The sequence below is a fragment of the Cricetulus griseus genome, chromosome 4 (genome assembly GCF_003668045.3).
Source record: "Cricetulus griseus strain 17A/GY chromosome 4, alternate assembly CriGri-PICRH-1.0, whole genome shotgun sequence".
In the NCBI taxonomy this organism is placed as follows: domain Eukaryota; kingdom Metazoa; phylum Chordata; class Mammalia; order Rodentia; family Cricetidae; genus Cricetulus; species Cricetulus griseus.
In genome coordinates this window covers 60898351-60920081 of record NC_048597.1, presented here as the reverse complement: position 1 = coordinate 60920081, position 21731 = coordinate 60898351, and the positions used below count along the sequence as shown (strand labels likewise).

The 21731-nt window shown below is 42.6% G+C and overlaps 1 protein-coding gene across 1 annotated transcript in view; it reads right to left on the bottom strand.

The window, feature by feature from the left end:
- The window catches only part of Fgf12 (fibroblast growth factor 12), a 246887-nt gene extending 243051 nt beyond the window's left edge, over nucleotides 1-3836 (bottom strand). Inside the window, exon 1 of the mRNA XM_027412929.2 lies at nucleotides 3638-3836. Coding sequence (XP_027268730.1) covers nucleotides 3638-3836 — 199 coding nt within the window. The remainder of the gene's footprint in view (nucleotides 1-3637) is intronic.
- Between the last annotated feature and the right edge of the window lie 17895 nt (nucleotides 3837-21731).

Here is a 21731-nt window from a genome sequence, read left to right as displayed (position 1 = left end):
TACTTTCCAGAGAGGATCTCATCTGCACAGTGAGAGTGACCCTGAATAACTCCCAAGTGCCTTGTCCACCCTGACAGACAGTAACTCTACTACCAGTACCTTCCTTTTCTTGATGGGCACTATTGAGTCACATATGAAATGTTTGAGACTGACTGCCCCTCTTGAAAAAATAAATAAATAAATAAGTGTAGGACATAATAACCCGTGTATATGGGTGAACTAAAAGCCGAAGTGCAGTAAATTAGAGCAGTACCCACATTTAAGCAAGTATGGCTCATACAGGTACTTCACACAAAAGGAATGTCTCAGATAATGGCCATCACACCGCTCTATTAGAAAGTGAGAAAACAGAAATGTTCTAAAGGCTTTTTTCATGGTTCAATAGCCTCAGACAGCAAGGCGGTTCAGGGTCTCCAACATTTCATTTTCAAAGAGCTACAACCCACACAGTGACTAAGTTGTTAACAAGACCTGTGCTAGTTACAGGGTTTCACTGTAACTTCTACTTCAATGATGCATGCTGGTTATAGTGATGGTGGTTTCAGAACTATAATTGCCTTTTTTTAGCCCTTACTAAGAGTGACCTCCTCTACATCATGTATTCTAATTGTCAAGTAATATGAATAACCTTACTACCAATGTCTAACAATTAAAAAATACAAAATTGTTTCTAGTAGTTGACAGCACGCATCCATCTCTCCTAATACTTATACTGCAAATAGAGCAAAAAGAAGGAGGAAGAGGAGGAGGAGGAGGAGGAGGAGGAGGAGGAGGAGGAGGAGGAAAGAAAACAAAAATGGAGTGAATTTACTTCCAATCCAAATTTTTTCATACTCCAGTTGTGTGATATCACAGATTTAAAATAAAAATGGCTGTGGCCTTTGGATTTGTCATCTCTTCAAATCAGGATTTTGCTGCGCAACCCCAGAGTACACCAGCACACTGTGCTCCAGAGAAGACTCACAAAACACAGAGGCACACTATGGCCCTGTAATGCTTCACCTTGCCAGGTCCCATGTCTTCATTTTGTGTTTCAGAGTTTTTAAAAACAGAGCCTTGTACCATGATGATTTCTAAACTCGTGATGTGTTTGTGAAGCTTTGGCACTTTTTCAGACTTGAACTTGGTGAGCTTAGAAAACAGAATGAGAGGTGGTGAGTGTGCCTGCCCTTGACATCACCACAGCCATGCCCTTTCCCATTAAACACCCGGTTTAGGCTCAGTGCCTCAGCTGAATTCTCCTAGAAAGTCTGACCACTGGAGTGTGTGTCTCCCTCCGTGGTAGAAGCTCACAGTGGAAATTCCTTACTAAGGCAGGTTTTTTTTTTTTTCTTCCCCTTCACCACTTTCCCATTTATGACTCAGTTTGCAGTTCAGAAGGCCGTTGCTTAGAGCCTGAATGGTTTTGAAAAAGAACTCGAATATTAGGATCAAAGCACTTATAAAATGGAAAACAGATCCCCTCTTTGGGTGTTGAGCAACTTCCCCCAAATCCATTAAAGAATCCTCTGTGGAATTGAAATGTGTAAGGTGCTACCTCTCTATAAATAGTCTCGTCTCAGGCTTTGTGAATCATGGTTGCTGACATAAAATCAACAGATTAACTGTTTGGCTTTGTTAATAACAATGATGGCACAACTATCATTTTCCCAAAAGGCTCTTCCACACACCACACCACCCCATTCTTCTGAGCTAAGTAGGCTTTGCAACAATCCGAAGTCTTTGATGTACAAAGTCACTCCTGGTGTTCTTACACTACAAATGCTTTATACTAGGGATCCCACCATCTTTCCCCTAGGTTATCATGTGACACTTGAGCTAAAGGAAGTCACCAGCAGGATTCTCAGGATGAGTACCGAGTGTGTGAACAAGAGAGGCAGATTAAATAAGCATTAAGGGAAGTAAGCCCAGAGAATCCCCTAATTTATAATAAGACATTAAGGAAATGGCCTCAGGAAAGAATGCACAATCCTTCCTTCCCAAGCAAAAGACTGAAACAATGTAAACTACTGCTCATCTAGAAATCAACTTCCACAAATATAAGTGAGTTTATCTCATCCCTTCACAGTTATGACTAACTTATTACTTTTATTATCTTGTTAGCTGAGAAGGCTGTGTAGAATCGCCTCATAAATATCACATAAGTATCCTAACCACAGTGCAGCTTCCACTCCAGAGACTGAGTATGTGAATCACATTGGGTTCAGAGCCTTAAAGTCCCTTGTACACCACATACACCCGGAGAAAGGAAGGTCCCAAAGGAACCCTATACAACAAAAATGATCTATGCTGTCCTTTTAAATGAAATATTCAATATGCAGAGATTTTCTCTACAGTCTTCACTCTACCAAACCTACAGGCCATATTGACCGGATGGATGTAAGAAGGAAAGACTTCGGCAGCTGCTAAGATGGAACTGTCACCAATTTTGTTTACTCTTGAAATCTACTGCTTTACTATGGCCATCAGAGAGTGTGAAAATGTGACACATATGGAGTGACAAATGTTACGAAAAGTCAATGCAAGCTAAAGTACCCACTCTGCCAAAGCTTACTCTCAAAATCTTGACTTATTCAGAGCCCCACTTTGAATTTAATCTACACACTTCTTTTGCTGAACTCAAGAGAATGTGGGAGTCGGAGTTGCTAACAGGGTAAGGTAGCCAACTCATCACCATCACCGGACAGAATCCCTGTTCAGACCATCCTTCCTGCAGCTATCAGCACTGATTCTACGGCCACACCCAAAATCTTGAGGAAAACACCCACTGTGGAACTTTGCTTTTGGTCTCTCAAGGTGTAACATTGTCCCGGCATAGGGTGGGACTGGTCTCCTAGAAACTTAAGGTATTCAGTTTTCCCCCGGTAAATAGAGGCATATGAGGAACCATTTGGACCCACGGCTGCCGAAGCAGAGTAAGCTTCAGAAAGGTCGTGCCATAGAAGTATCTGTGAAGTCAACTTTTCTTTCCGCTTCCTGGGGCCAAACTGTAGATATCACAAAAGTGTTAGTGTGCACAGAATGGTAATAGGAAAGAAAGTTTATAAGAATAGCCTGTGGTCACTATCAACTGGTTGGAAAGGGGCCCTATTAGAAAGAACCACGTGAGCACGTGAGAAAATGGAAAATCAGGAAACTGGGATGTTTTGAAAGGCAAAATACCATGTGCTTGTTGAAGGCAGAGAAAATCAAAATAATATTAAGTTCATCGGGTATTCATTATAATTCATAATCCTCTGCCGCGTGTAGTTATGAGGAATATAAAGAACTTTATTCATCTTCAAGTTCTCCATATGATGTAGATGGGTGGAGGGGTAGAACCATAGGCGACAAATAAACAAATAAATGAATAAACAAACAAACCAGTCACTGCCCTCCTGGACACTACAAGATTTCGGAACCTAGGTGCATCTACACAAGTGGCCCTCACACTAGTCAAACTGTACTGATGAAAAGCAGAAAACGTTTTGCCGAATATGGGACAAGCTATTAACTGACACAGGGATGTTGAAAGAGGGTGGGCCAGCATGGAAGAAAGGAATTTTGATTCCCTTCCATGAGCCATTCCCAGAGGCTTTTAAGAAAGGGGATGAGGGTGTCAGCCTCTGGGGAGGCCACTGTTCCAGCCACTACTGACCTGGTCTCCGCCTCACCGGCCTCTTGCGGCCGCTGCAGAAGCGCACTTTGCTGAACACCCCGAGGACATGCCTTTCGCACAGGGAGCGCCCGTCTTTGCTGGGGCTGGAGCGGCGTTTGGAGGCCGACACCCGGTCGCTGTTGGACTCCCTCGCCTGCCTCTTCTGCCGGATCAGGGAGCTGGCTATTGCTGCAGCCATAGCTGCTCAGCGTGGGCCCGAGGCCCCTGGCTCCACTGAGCCCTCGGGTTCCTGCTCCGCTGGGATGAGGGAAGGACCTCAGGGGCCTGGAGGGAGAGTGCAGGCGCGGGGAGGCAGTGCTAATATTTGAGGAGGTTGCAGTATCGAAAACCTGGAGCCCACAAGATTAGTCAGAGTCTGGGCAGTGGCAACAAAACGTGTGAAAATCCAGATGTAAACTTCCCCAACCACTGGCGGCGGGGGCGGGGCGGTCCCAGGCCTTCTCGCGAAGTAGATGTTTGTACCCCAAACTTGCACCCCCAAAGCGATCCACGTCCAAAGGGCAGTGAGGAGTTTGGTCACACTGCCTTCAGGGTACCAAGTGGAAAGGGGGAAAAGATGTCCAAAATAACAAGTCGTGCCCCGGTTGGAGAGGCGCAAGCGTTGTAAGGTGTTCAAAGTATGCCTACACATACATACATAGAAAACCCGTTTACAAGGCAGAGTCTGGACCGAGGCGACAAGCGTGCCCCCGGCTTAAGAAAAAGAAAAGAAAATACTGGAAAGTGAATAAAACCTTCCTTTAGAAAACGAGCCACCAACCGCGACAGAGAAGAGAGGAAGGCAGCAATTCAACTCCCTGTGGCCCGCGGTTCTGGAGATTAGGAGGTCCGTCCCAGCTGGGTGAGGTCTACGGAATGCATCGCACCGGCTGCGGTTCTCCAGGGGCCGGCCTCCCCACTTCTGGAATTCCAAGAGGCGAGAAGTGGGAGCGGTTAGCTAGACTCGGGTAGGGGCGCGGGGCGGGGGCAGCTGTTTCCAGCTGCGGCGAGTGCACCTCTCCTCCAGCAGCACTGCAAAGAAAGCGGGAGACGAAGGAGGGGGAGGACTAGCGGGAGGGAGGGAGATCCTCGAGGGCCAAGCACCCTGGGGATCCGCGGGGTCCCGAGAGCGGGCGCTCTCGCTCTCTCTGCCTGCGTTCCGGCACGAGACGGGCACAGTTGGTGATTATTTAGGGAATCCTAAATCTGGAATGACTCAGTAGTTTAGAGAAGCCCCTCCAAAGGCAGAGCTGCCGAAGGTGTCCTCCTCAGCTCGGCGCCCACACGCCTTGCACCGGAGCTCCCCGCCACCGTGCGCACGGGCCGCCGCACCGAGCCGGTGTCTGCACAGGCTGCGAGCGAGCCGGGCAGCAAGGGACGGGCGCCCTGGCGGGCTCGGGATCAGGTCATCGCCGCGCCGCACGGACCCCAGGCTCGCACGCCCCAGCGGTGGGCAGCTCCCGGCGCAGTTCTGTCAGATAGGGGTTACCCGGCCGACGCTGGGCCGCTCGCTCGGTCCCGCGCTGCCCATCCCGGCCGTGGAAGGAAGTGACCGCGCGCTGCGAGCCCCCGCGCGTCCGCTCGGGTGGGGCGGGGGCTGGTTGAGGGCGACGTCGGCTCGCGGCGGCTGCGGCTCCGGGTCGCAGCTGCCCACCATGGTCCGGTGCCCCGGCACAGGCAGGGTCCCTAGGCCGCCCTGGGCGACGGCGGGAGGCGGCCGCGCGTGCCACCTGGGCTCCCCCAGCAGGGCGCGGACTCAGGGGCCGGGGACAGCAGGCAGGTGCAGGCGGCCACCAACTCGCCCAACTTGCAGCGCTGGTGGCGGCTGGGAGCCCGCGGGATCACCGGGCGCCCCCCGCCGCTTCCCCTGGACCGGGAGGGGGCGCTCAGGGCGGAGTCCCATTCATGAGCAGAGGCTCCTGGGCGCCGCCGCGGGCTACCTCCGCCGGAGCGCTGGCACCGCAGGAAACTCCCGGTAGGGGCGACAGCCGCCGAGACGGCGGATGGGACTAAGGAGCCCGAGTTGCTCCGGCTCCTGGAGAGCAGGAAAGCGTCCTGGTGGGACTGAGTTGGGGGCTGGGCTAGCGGAGCGCTGGAAAGCGCGGTACTTGAGTCCTGCTCCCTTTCCTGGGCGCCCTCTGCTCCCAGACTCTCCCCCCCTCAAACACACACACACACACACACACCCTTCTCCCCCCTCTCTGTCTTCTGTCTCTCCCTTTTTCTCCTCTCTACGCAATCCTACGTGATTGAGGTTTGGATGAGAAATTCTCAGAGGCAGAGTGAGGGAACTGCAGCTTGGGTCGGCTGTGTCCGGTCCCTCCCCCAAGACAAAAACACATCCACTGGCTTGTTGAAGAACCCTAGGTGACCAAAGAAGGGGATGGTGCAGGGAATAGGGAGATGCAACCTGCCCTCAATGTGGTGACCAGAAGAAGCATGTAGCATTCTTCCTTCAGGAAGGAAGTGGACACTGGAGAAAAATAGCAATGACCTCTTGGTCACCCATATTGCCCCCCCTCCGCCCCCGCCACATTTTGGAACTGCAAACTGTGTTTCCATCTCTTTGGAACCTAGATTTCTTGTTTCTGTCCGGAGAGCTACAAAGCAGATTCAATGCTTAGAAAGGTCTCAGTAGGCAACCTGCCTTGAGGGTGAACAGAAGTGGGATGATTGATGTGAACAGGGACAGTGAACACTGGAGTACACTCTTGTCTCCAGAAGTGCTCGCCCTGCTCCTGATAGACTGGAGTCATCCAAGGAAACACAGCATCAGAGATCCTAGAAACCTGTATTCAGCCTCGATTCAGGCTACGTTCTGTCTGGGAGTGCCCCTTAGTCATGTTTGCTTTGTCTCTCCAACTAGTCTTCAAATAGCACCAGTCTTTCTTTATTCAATGGATGATCTGCAAGCAGAGACAGAAATTTTCTAAGAGGTTGCGGGAAGACATCAGCCCTGAACACTGCTGAAAATGAGCCCAGTCTCAGAGAGACCCAGGGATTGTCTAAATGTGAGTTCAAATCTGCTGGACTACCTGAGATTCACTTGGGCCATGAGAAGAACAGAAGTGTGTGTCTGACAACCCAACACTAGGCAGTGATCAGGCCTTCCTGACTGCTGGCAGATAGGGGCTGGTGTGGCAGATAGTTGAGAGGAGTATTCAGTAGGCAAGGCACGGGAGGAGGGGCTTCGAAGGGTTACTGGGGAGAGCACACAGCCCTGGCAGCAGCTCAGTTTGGTTGGATGGGGATGAGAGATTCATTCCTGGAATTTGAACAACAACGCAGATCAAGACAGGTGAAAAGGATACCCACTCCAAAGTACATCTGACAAGACAGAAGGGATTGCTTGAAATCAATTGGCAACACAGTCAATTAGGGAAGTATTCAATTTCCACAAATAAAATTATATTCTTTCCTTGGCTCCAGGAAAGAGCCAATTGTCTCATTTTTCAGCAAGGCAGGCACAGATAGTACTGGCTGGCTTTGGGGAGGACCCTGTGGTTTGCAAATCAACACCCAAACAGCAAAAGGTCAGCTAAGGGGAATCTCAAGCATGAACAAGAAGGCAGCTATGTATAATGAGGAACTAAGGAAATCAACTCAACTTAGTTCCTTTCATCCTCACAATGAAGATAATCGTCCCCATCTACCTCATGGAACAGAATGTACATATGTAAGCATTCTGACAACAGGAAAACACCAAATGAATGACAGAGTTGGTGGTGGTGTTTTGAAAGCCCCTGATTGTGATTCACCTGAGATGTCGGCTCTAAAGATGCAGATCCCTGAGGGGAGGCTCTGGGAATATGAATCAGAAATCTCTATAATTGAAGCATATATATTGGAATTCTTAAAAGCTTCTCCAGATCTCAAAATATTACTGTTTACTGTACACATGCAATACATACAAATAATATTGGAAAAATACAGCAAGGCTCTCAAAATCAGTCACATTACTGCCAAATTGCAGCCCTCTGCCCCTCTTTTTCTTCAATAGCTGAAGAGACATGTGTTCTCAAATCTTTACTTTTTTATAGGCTGTGGACAGTCAGGATGTTGGATGGAGAGAAAATACACCTAGAAACAAAGGTAAGTTGTGGAATAGGAAATGAAAACCCTGCTCTTGCTATTTGAAGTCCTCCTGTCTTGATGTGTCATCATCAGTTTTGGAATGTAATGACTAAAAACCTTTTCAATGTCAGATCTCTGAGATACACACGAGTCCCGTCTTAGATCTCTATCAAAAGAATGGGATGTTGGGGTTTCGATGAAATGACAAAGAACTGACATTCTCCCTTGCACTTCTGGGACTGTCCATGCATTGTTTTAGCTATTTGGTCCTCACATGTTTCCTTAGCACTGCCATCTGCTTCACTTCCCCAGGAGGAAAAAATAGATACAGGGAAATCTGAAAAACCTAGGTCCTGGGTTCATGGAGGTTGGACTTAGAAGAAATATGCAAATTAGGCTTTTGTGAATCAATTCAAAGCTTTCTTATCTGGTTCACTGAATTATAACCCCTCTCTAGTGCTTCCCAGGATATGTCCAATAACTGTACATTTGTGGATAGGAAGATAAACCAACCTGCTGATGGTTGTGATATCTCAGAGCTATACAAATCTCAATTTTTCTCCTATCTTTCTTAGGATAAAGGAAGAATGTCCCTTTCCAGTTTTGGAGACATCATGAATAGGAAAAGTTTTAGTTTGGTGAAAGTTGCCAAATACACATCAGAAGAATTCTTACATAGTTATATTTATATCTCTTACCTCCAGTCAAACAAAATATAGACAGCATTAGTCATCTCCATATTTTAAAATTAAAAGAAAAACAGAGAGATTTAATTGTCTTTGGCTTGCTCACAGGCCAAATCTTCCAACTCCCAAATCAAACTAGGATTACCTCACGCATCCACTTTAAACACTGTATTGAGTGCACCTGGTATTTAGGATAGGAGTCAGTAACTCAGGGGAATTCCATATATTTTTACAATTCCCTTGCCATCAACAAGCTTCAAGTCCATGCCACTATCTTCATTTTGGGTGCTCACTTTTCTTTCTTTTTTTCTTTTCCTTTCTTTCTTTTTGTTTTTTTAAGTCATGTTTCTCTGTGTAGCCCTGGCTGTCCTGGAAATCACTCTGTAGACCAGGCTTGCCTCTAACTCAAAGATATGCCTTCCTCTGCTGCCAAAGTGCTGGCATATCATCCATTTTAAGTAAGCTAGTGAATCAGTTAGTCAAGCTATCTGAACCACAGCTGCAGCACAAGTAGATGAGATTAACACTCACAGGATCTAACCAAGGTCACAGAATACCAAAGGCTGTAACAGTAATGTCCAGATTGAGAAAGAGAATGCTACCCTTTAGATATCCATCTAAATCAAGTTCCTGCTGTAAAATGCAGACCTCTCAGAAAGAGAAACTGTACTTTGTGATTCACACACATCATCACTCATTCCTGTGCATAAGGTGTTTAATGCAGACTGGAAATCTAAATGGAGTTAGTGATTAACCTTGCAATTACAGACATCAGGAAAACACTGTCACTTTCCTTGTCTGTTGGAAACACAAGTAGACCCACCTCTGTAATCCACCATCCTTCTGGGAGATTAGGCCTTTGACTCAAAGTTCACAAATATAGGCAAGCTGGTCTTGACCACAGCAGGTTTGCAGGGTGGGAGACCTTGTTTCCAACCATTTGTCCTTTACAGTCCCTGTACTAGAAGTCCCTTCACTCTGTCAGATGGTCAATTAAAGTAGATTGGTCAAAGCAATATAAACAAGTCCTTTCTAATAATTTGTGAATTTCTTTCTGTAGCAAGTTCATTCTTGGTTGTTTTGTTGTTGTTGTTGTTGTTGTTTGTTTATTTTTTATTTGACAGTTCAACAGTGGAATTACCCTTTGTATGTGCATGTCTGTTTTGGACATCTCTCAAAACAAGAAATGGATAGCTCTCATTTCTATTTATGACAATGAAAATGTTTTTGTTGCTTAAATGGAGAAATGTTCTAGTTTTGAATCATGTCTGTTTTGATGAGACATATTAGTGTTAAGTTTCTCGGACACTTCTAAGTACATCACAATTACTGACATACCAAGTCCTCCAAGTGGGCTTGTCATAATGAAGTAAAAAGGTCAAGCTGCTTAACTTAGGGCACACAGCTAAGAGTCTGAAGAGACTTAATTAAAAACTTTCTGAACAATGGTTCAGTCTACTTATTGGCTAGCTCTCCCTTAATTATTAAACCAATTTCTATTAATTTGTGTACCTCCACATGGCTTTGGCTTACCAGAGAATGTGCCAGCATTGTATGCCAATAAAAATAGAATGCCATTAACAAGTATAATCATGCAATGAATTTCACAATTAAGAATATAATTGCCACTTCTGTTACCCCCATAGTTCGTCCTTCCTTCCTTCCTTCCTTCTTTCCTTCCTTCCTTCCTTCCTTTTTTTTTTTTTTTTTGAGACAGGATTCCTCTGTATAGCCCTGGCTGTCCCAGAATTCACTCTGTAGACCAGGCTGACCTCAGACTCAGAGATCTGCCTGACTCTGCCTCTCAAGTGCTGGAATTAAAGGTGTGTACCACAAAATCTGGCTACCCTTGTTATTTACTGTTGAGCACTGATTTTCCACGTATTTTCTCACTAAAATTAAAGAAACTTCTAACTAATGTTCCCAGTTACTCTTGTTATTTACTGTTGAACACTGTTCTTCCATGTATTTTCTCACTAAGACTCAAGAAACTTGTAACTAAAGTAAAGGAGGTACTTGTAACCTAATTTCATAAATGAACAATTAGTAGAATGACTTCCCAATCTCACACAATGAAAATCTAGGAGTTACACCCAGGCCTGCCAACCTTGATGTCTACACTGCCCTAACTGTAACCACACAGAGGGGGACAATGGGAATTCCAAACATTCTTGCATGCACTGAACTCTACCACAGTCTTAAGAATAATTTTAAGGGATTGATGTATGGTAGACAGAATTGCACAAGCATCCTACACTCTTCCCTGACCTGGTTTTACCTCCTCTGGCTTGGAAAGCTAAAGTAATAGTTTGTTTTTGTTTTGTTTTGTTTTTCCACAAGTTTTGGTTATGACAGTGTCCTTTGAAGTTTCCATTTCCTTTGTTCCTATTACTAAGTACTGCACACTGCTCTGGCACATACATGACTGTCTTCCTTCCTAGGTGGAAAGGAGTTGTCACACCACTCCCCTTTGGTGCTGCCTATAGAAGAGACTGTAAGAAGTCCCTGTAAGAGGGCAAGAACCACAAGGACAGGTTTCTGTCAGTTTTGATTATTTCCAGTGTATGAAATACAGTTTAGTACATAGCAAATATTCATCAAACACCTGCATAAAGGAATTAATTCATCCATCCAATAGCTTGGGTTGTAGCTCAGTGTAAGAGTGCATGCTTAGTATGTCTGAGACCTTAGGTTCACTCTCTAGTGCTAATATGATAAAATTCATCTATCCACTCATACGTCTTGTAAAGTCAAATAGATACATAAGTCATCCCAGAGAGAAGTGGGGCATGTTCACCTTTTGTAACAAAAAAGAAACTCAAGGGTGTCTCCATGTTCTCAAGTGGACTATTTTGTTTCATCAACATACTTTAAAAACCATCTGCCTTGATGCAGTGTATCTTAAAATTTTGTAGCCTGAGAAGGCATCTGGATGCAGATTTCTGCTATAACAATCCGTCATATCTAGGCTTATCGTTTCAGCTCCCTTCCCGTCTCTCTCTTAAACATGCATACACATTGATGTACATGTTTACACCCATGTTCATAGAAAAACTGGAACACATGGAAAAGACAGCGGATCAAATGTGTCAGAAAAATGATGAACCAATATTTGAAGTCTCAGAATATGACTAAAGTGACCTTAAAATGGCCAGATAATTCTAATATCTATACTGCCACCCATCTTCTCTGCGCTGCTTTCTCCATAGGCCATTTCTAGTTGCTCTCATTTCTAATTTTAGTTTTCAAATTTCTAGGGAATGTATCTGGTTGAAATAGCACATGACTAACACTCAAAATATACCACAAAAATCATAATAAAGTCATGTTTTGTCCTTTATGTTGTACATAGCACTGGGCTATGAAAATATACAGTTTAGAAAAACATGTCAGAGGATCTAAAGACAATTTGGACAAAGTGACTAATAAAGCCATTTTTGGTTCTAGGTCTTGAAAACTCAAAACATACAATATAAGATAATCATGAAATTTAAGAAATAATTCATCCTAACATAAAACTATTAAGTTAATTGCGTCTAACTTTCTTCACTTATAAAGTGATTACTATGTAGGACCTCAATAGTTGAAGGAATATATCGAAACCGAAGCATTAATTTTAAAATCAAATGACATATGAGTAAAGGAATGAGCAAATGTATGAGCAGGAATGGATTAAATATACCCTCTTCTAGATAGCAATAAGCCAGCCTTGTTAACTAAGCACAAATATTCAACATAAAAATATTTTTGAGAGCTTCCTTCATAATACTGGAGAAGAAAATGTTCAATAATCCTAAGAGGGCAAAATAAAAGCATTGTAGCAAGATCCCTAGCCACATTCTCACCTGTCTCTTTAGTGTAAGAGTGTGTCCCCTTGGTCCCACTTCCCTTGCTAACCTGGCATATTTAGAATGACGTCACAATAACACTGGTTTAGATAGCTGTACATTTGGGAAACTCAAAAAGTTCAAGCCAAGAAGGATGATGGGAAGGATGGACAAATGGAAAGATAGACTCATCTCAACCTTGGATGTTCAGAAAGAAGGGCTATAAGATAACCATACAAGAACATTTCTGTCATTAGTATTTAAAGAATGAGCATTATCTTTGCAACATTTTGAATAGGGTATAAATCTTTAAATTTGTTGTGTCAGCTAGTGATCTCAGAGGCCATCAATGCATTTTATATGATGCATATGTGTTATGACTAGTCAGAGAGGACTTGAGACTTTGGTACAAGTAAGCTAGCCCATTGCCTGGCACTTGGTTGAGTATGCTAACACTATGGCATGGAGAAATGCATTCCTTTCTCTACTTTTTGGCTGTCTCATCTCCTCCTGAAAAGGGGCAGAAACAAGGAATTAGTTATAACTAGCTTTTAAAAGAGAATTCATCAGAAACATTTATTATTTGCTAAGGATGAGAGTTAAAAGTCAGCTTCAGAACAAATTGAATCCAGTGAAAAAAAAAAAACCATAAAGGAAATCATCTTAAATGTACTCTCTAGATAAGATTAGATGTAGAATTTGGGGACAAGAATCAGATTAACAACTTCATCACTATAAACCCCTTGTATAGTATTTTGAGCATTATAGCTACTTTGTAAGTGTTTTGACCTAAATGCATCTTAAAAATAATTAATGTCCAAGAAGAATAGGGGTAGTTCAAATTTTATCCTGAACAAAGCACCTGAAAAACCTTTTATTAGTAGTAGAATCTTCTTTACCCTCTGATGGCATTATTTGAGCTGTGGTTATCATAAGAAGTTCACAGCTGATAAAAGTGGGGAAAATTATCTAAATCTAGAGGTTTCCCTTAGGTCCTGTTTCCTAAGAATGCTGTATAATATAAACCCTGTGTGAACCCCACCACTCTAAAAAAGTAAATAGTTGTTACCTACATGAATAAGAAGTTGTTTTCAGAAATCAGATAATAAGGGGATCTGTGTTTATGAAGATATCTTAAAAACTCAAGGAACAAGGGGTGGGATGATCCCTTATAAGTTGATTTTGAGAAACACTCCAATGTTCAAGATTGTCTATTAAGGGAAGTGCCCTCTTCTATACAGAATCAAGCAGAAACCATGAAGGGAGACAATCTCATAGTGACTCCTGAGATTTGATAGCTTCAAGTTACATAGTTGTTGCTTGCAAATTGCTCTATGCTCAGTCTCCAGAAAGTCTTAGAGTAACATTCCTGCTCAGCCCCTTTCATGTTGACAATAATAAAGAAACATGTCAATAACTACACTTAGGCTAGGCTTCACATCACACTTGGTGTCATGGAAGTTGATCCTCACTGGGAAATATTGCTCTGCAGTTACAGTTTAGGAGGGAAAAAAAAAACATTTGATCTCAGCATTACTGTGTTATCTTCACGAGTCTTTATTTAATTTCAGGCAAATCCTATGATTCTTAACTTGAAGCATGCAAAAACATACCAAGTGAAGGAAGGGTGCTTCCAATGCTGGCCATTTTCCTTTGCAAGAAGACAGAAGTTTTGTCTTAAAAAGAAATGATTGTATAGTCCTTGACACCTGGCTAGCTAGGCCTCAGAGGACCCAGATCTCAGTTCCATATCCACATCACCTCACGCTTACTGTGGAAATACATGCATGTACTGTGGATACAGAGGTCCATTCAATAGTAGGTTGCTTATGTCTTGGGCTTGACTGGAATGGAAATGTTTCTCAACTATCAGGAAAAGAGGAAAGAGAGAGGCAGGGAGGGAGGGGGCAGGAGGGAGGGAGGGAGGGAAGGAGGAAGGAAGGAAGGAAGGAAGGAAGGAAGGAAGGAAGGAAGGAAGGAAGGAAATGGTGGAATACGGAAAGTTATGTTGCCATCTTGGTGCTAGAGTACTGGCTCCCCCGCCAGAGCTGTGCTGCCATCTTGGTGTAGGATCAGGCTTCCCTGACTCACTGTGTTTCTGAGAAATTCAGGGCATTAGAATTATCAGTAGTGAAGAAGGCACTGACATTTCTGGGCAAAAACTTGAAAATTACCACCACTCAAAATTGCAACTAAAGTCTACAGAAACAACATCTAAAGAAGGTCATGTGACTTTGGGGAGCCCCCGTCAAGGGCCTTACCCAGCCTGGGGAGTGGAAGGTGAATGGGGTGGGGGGAACAGGTGGGAAACTGGGGGGAGGGAGAGGGAAGAGAGATTGACATGTGAAGCAAGCTTGTTCCTAATTTGAACTAATAAAAAAATTACAAAAAAAGAAGGTCATGTGATAGCAACCAAAATTTTTGCAGGAAATTTATTTCCTCAGACAGCATTGAGAACTACTGCTTTAGCATAGTGTCCATTTCTGCTCCCACCTACCCCGGAAAATACCACCCGAAAGTCCTGAGTGGTCAGAGGCATGCATGCTGGTTTTCATCCATTGTTTTAAATAGCAACCTTGTGGAAGGTCAGTCGACTATATGTACTCATGGATTAATTTTGGTTTTGTTGTGGTTTTTATGTTTATCTTTAGGCCATCCACATGGCTGCTTTAACTTCTGTAGCTTTGTAATTCACTTTAAGACCAGAATGACACAACCAACTTTGTTCTACCTTATTTGAGGTAATTTGTGGTTTCCTATGAATTTGAGGGGTTGTTCCTTCTGTCTATAAAAATTACATGCAGATTTTGATGGCATTGTGTTTAAGGTACACATTGCTTTGGTAATATCAACTAGTTTATTTGACTGTAAAGGGCTGTTCATTTTGGTACCCTACAAATCTAATATATTTGAAAATGTTACTCTTTTACATGTAGCCAACATAATGTGAATTTTCCACTATGATTCTTTTTTTAAATATAGAGCTGAGAATGAACCTATTCAAGCATGCTAGTCAAATGGCTAACCACAGGAAGGAGAGTTACAGGTGGTTGTGAGCTCCTAATATGGGTGTTGGGAACTGAACACTGGCCCTCTGCAAGAGCAGCAGCTATTCTTAACTGCTGAACTATCTTTCTAGCCCTAACCTAATGATTTGAATTTCATCCCTTCTTTCATTTAGGAACAAGCACAAGCATACATTCTTATTTAAGGATCATAAATTTTGTGTGGTTAATTTCATTTTTAAACTTATTTTTCCATTCCACTGTTTCCATAGATGTTTTCCCTAATAAAATATGATTTCTTATCTGAAAAAAAAAGTATTTGTGTTCCAAAAATGAGTTAAAAGTGTTAGGAGGAAAGGAAAGCCAGACACTGGAGTAGAAACCAAGATCTATGTGATGCTACATGCATCAGGCTCTGTGCTCACTCCATGAGAGCTGCTTTTTGCTGTCCTTCTGAGGCTCACTCTGTTACCCACATGTTACAATGAGAAAACTGAAGCCATGATGGTTACATGTTTGAAATACTGGTCATGAAGGTGTGTTGCTTTCTACAAGACTTACCCTCTGTTTTAACATTAATAACACATATCTAGAGACCTAACTGATAGGAAGAAAATTCTTAAATATTATATACAAACTTACGGCATTTAAAAACATTTTTGGAAACAAGGCTTTACTATGTGGTGCAGGCCACCTGCCAGTTTGGATCCTCTTGCTTTAGCCTCCTGGGTGCTTGATTAGAAATGTCTGCCACTATGCCTGACTCCTCTCAAAGCTTTTACAGTAGTAGCTTTGATACCTTATTTTAGAAAGATAGATGAGAATCACAACTCTGAATCACTTAAAAACAATTTGAGAAAACTGATTATAAATTCAGAAGGAAAAAAAACTCAGAAAAATTTTTGTTAACTACATGTTATAAAACACAATGAAAAAATGAAGTGAGAGTAGAAAGAAAATGGATGTCCCACTCATGGAATTTGGGATTTTGAAAGGTGATCATTCTATTTCTTGATTGACAGTAATTCACTGACTACACAGACATGTTGTCCTCAAAACTGGGGAGTAGCTGTGTGTCCCATAGTAGGAAAGCCATGTAAACATGGAAAGGTCATTCAACTTCCCCACATCAGCTTGGTTGCCTATACAATGATTAATAGAGAATAACTGCCGGTCTTTATGGTTGAAGTACCTAAATAAAAAGGCCCTAGAGCCAATGGCAATAGTTAATTTAGGATTCTAAAGGACAAGAATCATGTATACTCTAAGGTACCCTACTAGAGACAGCAGCAGTGGTGATAGTGGGTGAATAAGAAATAATGAGAAATTCTGCTCTCTTTGGAGCTAGAACTCCACAGAATAATGCCATTACCACTATAACTGGGAGGGGGGTGGAAGAGGATCAAAGGGTTTTTTTTGTTTGAAATTTTAATTGTTGATTGTTTTTAATGAGTGATATACATATACATGTGCATATACATCTGGTCACCTTAGCCAATGATGAACAATTCCACAATAATTCAGATACGAAGACAAATCATTTTATAGTTAGGAAAGTCAGCAGAAAGTAGATAATAATGGACTTATTCCTAGTTTTACTGAATTTTCACTCAGATGCTGCCTAAATAGAAGATTGGATAACCGTTCCATCTCTATAGAGTTCATTTTCTCAACCCTGAAGTGAATCCATCCAGACAATGGCTGAATTCCTGCAATCCTTACCGGTGTTACTTCCCTTAAACAACAGATTGGGGTGGATCCCTTGAATCTATACAAGTACATTATTCCCATTTGTGAGCTGGACATTATTATCAATGAGTAAACAGCGGGGTGAGAGAAAGTGACTTAATAAGTCACACAGCTACTAAAGAGAAGGACCATAATAAGAGCAGATAAATCTGAGACCCCCATCATCCTTCTAGTCTATCTGTGTCCACCAAGTCTTCTGGTGCTGCTAGGGGCAACCAGGATGGTGGCTATAGATCATGGCATTTGTTTTCCTATATGAAAATGAAAAGATCTTGCTAGGAAAACCTGATATAAAGAATCTCAACAAAGAGATTCTTAGAACACACACTTGATCATCTTAGACGAACCTTAGTGCTAATATTCCCATGAGTTTCTGATCTTAACTGATCCCTATAATGCTATAAAATCTCACTCCCCTTCTCTCAAAATAGGGACAAGACATCCTGCTTCTGAAGTACAATCAGGCCTCAGTGTGTGTCATACTGATTTTCTCCTTTGTCAGAGAGCCCCCAGTTACATAATCACTGTAATTGAAGTGTGTACAGCTTTGCTAATCAATTCTTCTAAAGTCAGTAAAATGCATGTGAGTTTTTTTTTTCAAATTGTACTGCCAGTACCCTTAAAATGCCAACCTGTGATTTTCCTTTCAGAGTGTTCAATCCTAGGGAGCTACTGTATAAGTATGAACCTAAAGGAGCAGCTCAACTCAGGACTAAGTCACTGAGCTCTGAGAGTTGGCTTTTCAAAGCATAGCTGCTATTCGCTTGTTGAGAATGCCTGGGCGAATGCTGAACTTCCTACTACTTAGGATCATTCAGTAAATAAATGCAGTCGATTTTTTCACGACAGTGATTCATGTAGAATGACCAAACATAATAACTGGAGTGGAAAGAGCATTAAGAATCAGATGCGCCAATGCCTTCATTTCAAAGAGGATGAAACTGATGACTGAGAAAGACACAGTAGGTACACTTTCAGTCACACAGCTCCTGATAGTAAGTGGAAAAACAGCCCAACTCCCTCATTCTGAGACTAGCGACCTCTTACATATAAGGTTAATATATTAGTTAACAGCCACATCTTTGGCTCTGTCTGAAAAAGCCTAAAAAAAAATGAGTATGTATAACATGTCATAGTTTAGAAGGAAAGGGACTTTCCATTCAATGCTCACAACCACACCATGAGATACACTGTGACCCTTTAAAATACCTAATTTGTAGATGAAAACCAGAGGCTTAAATGGCAGCAGAAGTAGTAGGAAGCCACACTTTTAGTAGCTGTTGGCATGAGCATTCTAGCTCTGAGCATCCCAATATGATTTGCTGTCTTTCCTTTGAATCTTCTCCCCCTCTGATCCTTTTCAAGTTTAGATGACCAAATTAATTATGAAATCTGTGTAAGTGGCTATAAATGCTTCCCTCAAAATGTCTCCAATTGGCATGCAGGCTTTTTAAAATAAGTATTTTATTGGTTTATCAGCAGTAGATACAAGGGTAAGGATTCCCTTTGGAACAGTAAAAATACCAAATTACAGGGTTCTTTGCTCTTCCCATGCGATGTTCCACTCAGCACCAGGTAGTGCTGTTTGTAAAACATCCAGTCTTGCTTACTAGGAACACAAGGGTACTGAGAGACAAGGCAGTACCTTGTCTCGGGATTTTCTTCACCAGGTGCTCCAAGACAGAAGCCATCTTTCATGCATGCCTCCAATGCTGGAGCATCTCATAAATGCATAAAAATCCCCTTAATTAATTCACCCCTTGGACTTCTTTGGCTTCAAATAGTCAATTAAACAAAACTATCAACTCATTGTGGGAATATTCATTAGGCTGCACGTTATCCTTAGAAGCAACCAGGGGAAAATGTGAAGAAATGAGTTCACCTTTCTTGAATTTGTATAATCTGACTCACATGATGAGGAGGTAAGTTGGTAAACACATTTTCTCTCTACATTTCTCATTTCCCATGTTTATAACCTGCTAAATTATTTGTTGGCAATTAAACATATCTAATGAAATTCAGTGATAGACCATATTTCTTTTAACCCTTCACCAGTCTTCTTTCCTTGGCATTTAAAAAATGTGTATACAACACGACCATCATGGCACAATGAGCCTAAAGATGCAGTAGTGGCACACAGTTAACAACAGCTCTCTAATTGGAATTAAGGCCTGCTCAACAAGAAGGAAACCATACCTGGTGCTGGAAAACTAGCCAACTTCCCAGGACTAGTGAAATCATGAATCTTAGAGGAGAATCTACAACCACCACTTTACTAAATCATCATCATTCATACCAGAACTCTAAATATTTGTCCTTACACCTACAGGTAAGTGAGGTCTTCACCCCTCATCAAGGAAACTTCTCTTTACCATAGGCAGGGACCATTACAGAAAACCGCATCAGTCAAGATGTAGAGTTGTAGATCCTAGTCCCAGTGGATACATCTGCAACACAGCTCCTGCACTTAAGGCTCAGGAATCATTTCTGAAGAGGGCAGAAAGCTTGTAAAAGCCAAAGGACCAGGGAGTTTGATGTGAGATTGTGTCTTCTAAAACTTTCAGAAGCTACACCCATGAAGTATCATCAACAGGATGCCTACACAGGATCTGAACAAGGACAACACCAACAGACATGCTGACACGGAAGTGGAGAGCTCAAGGGACCTCAAACATAGAGAAAGAACTACAGGCAACTAAGGAATGTTGGGAGCAAGATATGTAGTCTTCCCCCAAAGAAAAGCACATCAACTGGTTATCCAAAACCAAATGGTCAGCACTGAAAACATACATACAATTAGCAATATATGGATTGAGAAGGTAGTATTTATGTATCTAGGAACACACACACACACACACACACACACACACACACACACCAACAACAACAACAGTTAAGGAAAATGAGGTCATGAATTGGAAAGAGAGCATGCTAACATGGAGTGGGGGCACATGGGAGTTTTTGAAGAAGGAAATGGAAGAGGGAAATGATGCAATTATAGTCTCAAAGAATCATTATTCTCCCATGGTTGCCTTTCCCAGTATGTGTACATACACAAGCAAACATTTCTCTGCTAACTGTTTATGTTTGAGTCCCACACAGACAATGAAGACCTGCCTGACAGCAATCCCTGAATACCCCAGAAAGAAAATGGGCCACACCTCCTTGACTGCACTGGATCCAACTTGCTCCATTTCAACGGACACTCCTGTTGGAGCTTCAGTTACTGACTTCAATCAAGTTGAGGATTTCAAGCAAGATCTTCAATCAAGCAAATCCCATCTAAATGGACTGGATACAATCTATTCAAAACTTTCACTATACTAACATTTTCTTCCTACAGGACACCACAAGGCTATCGTCGTCCCATTTCAGCAGGAAGTGACTTGGAGAATGCTACGTCCCCTTCCCCCATTGTTGTCACTTAGGCTAGTGTATATACCTAGTTAGGGATAGCTTCTTATTGTTTATGGTTGGGATTGGAAGGAGGTGTTCAGGCTTGGACACCTCTTTCAGATGACTTTAGGGTTTAGTTAAAATAGATAGTTAGGATGTGACATAAGCAGATTGTTGTATCTTCTTATATTTCACCTTTATGATTGTTAATTTTGGATACTTTACACTGATAAGTTTTAATCCTCTTTTAGACTAAAAGGGGAATTGTAGGGGAGGCTGTAGTCACGCCTGCTTAGGGGCTAGCTAAAGGTGTGGTCAGGGTGTGGTCAGGGTGCTGTAGAATGAGAGTTGGTCAGGTGGCTGGTTTCTGGTTTCGGTTTCACTTTCAGGTTGCTGTACAGACTGCTGCCCACCAGCTGGCTAGGTCGCCCTGTAAGTAAGGCTTTTTCCCTATTAAAATCCCTTGTATTTCTACCTGGCTCCGTATTGGTAATTTCCCCGCCATAAATATGATTAAAAAGTTTCAAATTGTGTGTATATACATGTATATACTATACATCCAAATATATAACCAGATATTTAAATTTGTATTTATGTATGTGTTGGGAGCTGCAAAGTACCGCGCCCAAAAGATGGCGCCGGTTTCCGCCTTCCACCAGCCCGACGGCGAGTGCTCTCTGTGGTAAACAACTTCTAATTTGGTAAAGGCCATGTATCCTCTTAATTCTGCTTGGAGACAACCTATCCTGGCGCACCATGTAGGGTTAGGTGATTGGTAGATGTAGACTATATCAGGCCCCGTCTTCCTCTACCTGGGGCCACCATTCACTGTAAATCAAGGTTCCCAATTAAACGGTGAGAAGAAGGTTCCTCGGTGTTGCGTCATTCTTGCTGGTCAAGGGTGGACGCGACATGTATGTATATTTATATATACACAATTGTTATACACACAAATATATGCAATACACACAGACACTCATCAGTGTATTTATTTTACTTTATTTTTCTATCCATCAAGGGATGGATGTAAGCCCATCACTAGACACTTAACATATGCCAAACTCTTTAGCAGGTAGGAGGCATAAAGACATAAAACACAGTTTCTGTCCTCACAGAACTTACTGTCTAGTGGATGAGCCTGGTTGTTTTTCAGTGACTACAGAATGAGGCACAAGCTAATGAGAGGTAGGTTCCTGCAGGGACACTTAGAAGAAAAGGTTAGTCTTCTCAGTTGAAGGGACTTTGCCAAGCTTTATCCAAAAGCACCCTGGGAACTGCCCACTCATGAATAAGTGGGATAGAACCTTCCAGAAATAGGACTAAGAAAGGGCTTCTCTCAACAGAAGAGGAGCAGGAA